The sequence below is a fragment of the Ceratina calcarata genome, unplaced genomic scaffold, assembly GCF_001652005.2.
Source record: "Ceratina calcarata isolate Rehan_Ccalc_2016 unplaced genomic scaffold, ASM165200v1 scaffold54, whole genome shotgun sequence".
NCBI lineage: Eukaryota > Metazoa > Arthropoda > Insecta > Hymenoptera > Apidae > Ceratina > Ceratina calcarata.
Genome location: NW_017176565.1, coordinates 843,782 through 844,590, shown reverse-complemented (window position 1 = coordinate 844,590; position 809 = coordinate 843,782). Strand labels below are relative to the sequence as shown.

The following is an 809-nucleotide window of genomic DNA, read 5'->3' as shown; positions in this document are numbered from 1 at the left end:
CCTTTGTTTCCAGTTTTACCTTTTCGTAACAATATCCTATAAAAATTAAATAAGATCAAATTTGTGTAAATATGACAAGGATTAATTATTAAAATATATGTTGTATATTTTACCACATAGTGTGTTAACTTCGTAATCATGACCACATTTTCGGCACATTATGATATTAGTTTTTGGTACATGAGGTTTCCAATTATATTTAGGAACACCGAATCTTCTATTCAGACGTTTTTCAATAGTTCGTCGTTTTTTAGGCACAGCCCATAATATTGCGTCGTTTAATATATCTTTTAACGATCGTCCGGGAATGATAGTAGGTTGTACATGACTTAGAGCATTACAGTCGATTGCAAGCAAATGGCCTAAATAAAGTACAAGTAATATTTTACAATAGAGGAATGTAATTGTAATATTCGGTCAGTCAATTGTGTGCATGACACTTAATAGTTTTAATATTTCTGTACAACATAAGTTCTCGTGATCATATGAAGAGGTTACGGGGACTCGAAAATATTAAAATGTTGTTCCTAATTATTTTATAAAATTGTGTGTATAATACAAAAATTTCTTTGTTACCTGGCGGAAGACTACGACCCAATAAAATATCAACTGCTTGATCAAACCTTTTAAATGCTCGATATAACCTACTTAGAATACCGTTCGCCATGTTTAAAATACACTGTACACCACGGTCGTATACGACCGTGCTGTAGACTGTAGTGCAGAATATTGTAATTGATGAAGATAGATATTAAGATAATTAAGATGGATTTATAAATATGATTTTACGGTTGATTCTTATAATAAGA

At 31.0% G+C, this 809-nt stretch overlaps 1 protein-coding gene across 1 annotated transcript in view; it reads right to left on the bottom strand.

The window, feature by feature from the left end:
• mRpL32 (mitochondrial ribosomal protein L32) overlaps window positions 1-719 on the bottom strand; it is a 3,080-nt gene extending 2,361 nt beyond the window's left edge. Inside the window, exons 1-3 of the mRNA XM_018030809.2 lie at window positions 577-719; window positions 114-362; window positions 1-36 (exon numbers count right to left, since the gene is read on the bottom strand). Of these exons, the coding sequence (XP_017886298.1) occupies window positions 1-36; window positions 114-362; window positions 577-667 (376 nt within the window). The 5' untranslated portion in view covers window positions 668-719. The remainder of the gene's footprint in view (window positions 37-113; window positions 363-576) is intronic.
• Between the last annotated feature and the right edge of the window lie 90 nt (window positions 720-809).